Source organism: Hakea prostrata, chromosome 2 (genome assembly GCF_041222555.1).
Source record: "Hakea prostrata isolate BN-2017 chromosome 2, UWA_Hpros_2, whole genome shotgun sequence".
In the NCBI taxonomy this organism is placed as follows: domain Eukaryota; kingdom Viridiplantae; phylum Streptophyta; class Magnoliopsida; order Proteales; family Proteaceae; genus Hakea; species Hakea prostrata.
Genome location: NC_142601.1, coordinates 53,318,731 through 53,322,102, shown reverse-complemented (window position 1 = coordinate 53,322,102; position 3,372 = coordinate 53,318,731). Strand labels below are relative to the sequence as shown.

Below are 3,372 nucleotides of genomic sequence, written 5' to 3'. Positions count from 1 at the left end.
AAAAATCTCTAGATTTGAAATCTTTAAATTTTTTAAATCTCCAGACTCAAGTAACCAAGCAGGCCCTTAGCAAATCTCAGACATTAAAGAGCAGAGCTTGAATCTGCACTATTTCACTCTATAAAGGGGAGGTGCTACATTTACATCCAAAACTGAACAAACAACAAGAACAAGATATTTAAACTTCGGTAGAGCTTCCCAAGAATATGAAAGAAACCCAAATAGCAAGCCCTTCTAGCTCTCTCCATGTTGCAACCACTATATCTATTGACGACGGGAGCGTTGGTAGTTTGGCTCCTTTCTGGCGTTGAAATGCACAGCTGCCACCGGCAGCCCAAGCCCCAAAGAGTTGGCAAAATTCCTAGTGACAAAATTATGTACTTGGGGTTGATCAACACGGTTGAATGCATGCGGTTGCTGAAACAGAAGAAAAGCAAATCTGTGTATGCCCAAATGCGGGCGTGGACTTATGTATGGTAACACCACCTCCCCTGCCAATGGGCAATGAATATTGAACCTGGTTAGCTGCATTAACTAATTAAAATGTATATTCTGAAAGAGAGAGAGAGAGATACCGTTTTCTGGGCTTGTGCCTCCAGGAATGTTCACCACGATCCTGCAACCACAATTGAGAAAACATTAGAATGAGAATAACTAGACAGGCACAGAAAGGGAGAGAGAGAGAGAGAGAGTAATGCAATGGGTGCAATGGTTAATACCAGTGGACCAGTTCACGCATGGTGGGGTTGTTGGGGCTTGGTGCATCCGGATCTGTCATCACCTGCACCAATTCACAGCATGCGTTATGGAAGAGATGAACAAGAAAAAGAAAAGATTGAGGAAAGTTTATTAAATGAGACAAACAAAACGACTAGTAAACCAGAGTGAAACGATCGTGAGGATTGCCGCCGATCCGAACTGTTGGAGCATCAATGGCAATGGAAGGCTTGAACTCATAGGCATTGCTGACATCTTTATTCCCGTATCTCACAGATATGGGTACAGAAGGCTCAAAATTGTCGACCACATCACCTATCACTCCACTGAGAACAAGGGGTCTCACAGAATTAGACATGGTTGATCAGGAAGACAAGAACAAGCACTGAGAGAAAGAGAGAATGAGAGAGTAAGAAAGTTGTGACTGCGGGGAAGAGGAGAGTGAAGTGGGGGGATTTTATAGGATCAGAAGGATGATTATGAGGAATGGGTTGTGACGTTCGGCATGCAGAAGCCAAAAAAAGTAGAAACCCAGTGGGGAATTCCACATGTTCATCTTCGTCACGAGAAAATTCCAGCTCTCTAGCTCTCACTCCTCTTTTGGCAATTTGCGCCTCAAAAATGAAGTAGAGAGGGTTTTGTAAAATGGGGCATGATGCACGATTGTGTTTAGATCATTAGATGGTTAATGTTACACCTCTTTTCAAAAGTAAAGTTATTTTTTAAAAGTACAGATTTTTAGCTTCCTCATACCTTCGGCACCACGGCCATGCAACTCTCGGTTAAGGTGGAGCAGCTTTCCTCATCCGTTGCAAAATCGGTTTCGCCAGATTTAATTTGGGTTAGAAATAAATTGCATCTCAAGATTTTCTCTGGGACAAAAAGATAAAACTCCCCCTATTTTTGAATAGCATTTAAAAAAAAAAAAATTCAGGAACAGTGTAAAATGTATAGCAAAAAATACAAGACACCTCAAGAATATATCAAATTGACACGTTCAAAAGTATCTCTTAAATTTACATAATGGTTCAAATTCAATTAAATCGGAATTAGATAATCATATAATTCCTAAATTTCCCTTAAATAATTTTGTGATAATGAAGTGGAAATGATTTTAAAGGGCATGTTTGGTTACATGAATCTAAAGATTTGAAATCTCTAGATTCATGATTTTGAGAATTATACCCGTTTGGTTGTAAAAATCTCTAGATTCATGAAATCTAGAAATTCACCTTTTGACACTAAAAACGTGAGTTTGTAGATTTATGGGTAAGGGGTGAAATCCAAATATTTCAAAAAAGCTATACATTTGTACATTCACAAAAATCACGTCGATGAAATAGTTTTTTAGGATAAATCCACAAATTTCATTCCACAACCAAACATGTAATTTTATAAATTATGACTCCATAAATTTGAAATCTCTAGATATTTGAAATCTCTAGACCCATGTAACCAAACAGACCCTAGAGCTGTAGAGATTATACGAGTTTCATGAACAATTTTACAGTTTCAGAACAAATTTTATTGTGAAATCTGAGAGCATTTTAGGCTCAGATTTCCTTTGTGTTGATCCTCATCCATCCCCCTTCACTTTCGGGTAGGCTCATGAAATAGAAATATCTGAAGCATGATACTTTTAAAAATACATCTATTAAAGTCAATGCCTCATGGGGAAAGAAATCTGTCTTAATGGCGTGAGATTTCATGAAGGATGACAATTTTATGGTAGTAGGTAACGGCAGAACTATTCATCCTTGGGATGACCGGTGGATTCCTTCTCTACCTCTCATTCTGATGCCAGTAGCATGGCTACAATATACCCTCGGATTCATATTTTTCTATGGAAAATTCTGTTAGGCAAACTTCCAATACCTGCTGTTCTAGCACAAAAAGGCTACAATATCCCAGTGAACTGTGCTATTTGCGAAGCTCCCACAGCAGATTTCGATCATATTTTTCTGCTTTGCTCTTTAAGCAGGAGAACTTGGAATCTATTAGGATTCAATATGACTTTGGACATCTCCATTCAAGTGATCATTCAAAACTTTCTCAAAGCTTCTAAGAAAATCCAGCGCAGTAGTTTCAACTCGTTCAATATTTTTGTCAATGCTCTATGGCTCATTTGGAAAGCCTTCAATGAGAAGATTCATGGAGCACAAGCGAAGTCAGCTCAACATATTGCTTTCTTTGAAGAATGAGGTTCTAATATTGCTCTGATAGCAGAAGCTTTTGCTATAAGGAAAGCCCTTTACTGGGCTATTCAAGAAAACCTTTCTAAGGTAATTGTTGAAGTGATAACCTATGAATTATCACCATTCTCCAGCATAAAGCTACAACTGTGCCTTGGTGGATCAAGTCCATCATTGAGGATATTAGAAATATTTTGAGCCAAATTCATCAATCCAAATTTGCTCATACTCTAAGAGAAGCAAATTATGTTGCAGATGGATTGGTGCCTGAAGCTGCCGTCTCACAGTCTTCTTTTCTCTCCACATTAGCTCATATTTGTATTGTTTGGCATTTGTTTTGTTGATCATCCACATTGTACTTTCTATAGAGGTTTCCTCTTTAAATAAATTCATCTCTTACCAAAAGAAATTGTAATGGATTACTTGAACCTCCAATTTATAGTTCTGGTGGCCTACATTCCTC

General features: G+C 38.2%; 1 protein-coding gene across 1 annotated transcript; it reads right to left on the bottom strand.

The window, feature by feature from the left end:
* Positions 1-264: 264 nt before the first annotated feature.
* Positions 265-1,075, bottom strand: LOC149024871 (protein MOTHER of FT and TFL1 homolog 1-like). Its single transcript, XM_089143011.1, has 4 exons — positions 881-1,075; positions 720-781; positions 576-616; positions 265-491 (listed from the first exon to the last, which is right to left on the bottom strand). Exons 1-4 carry the CDS (start codon positions 1,073-1,075, stop codon positions 265-267), a joined length of 525 nt encoding a protein of 174 aa, XP_088999137.1.
* Positions 1,076-3,372: the final 2,297 nt, after the last annotated feature.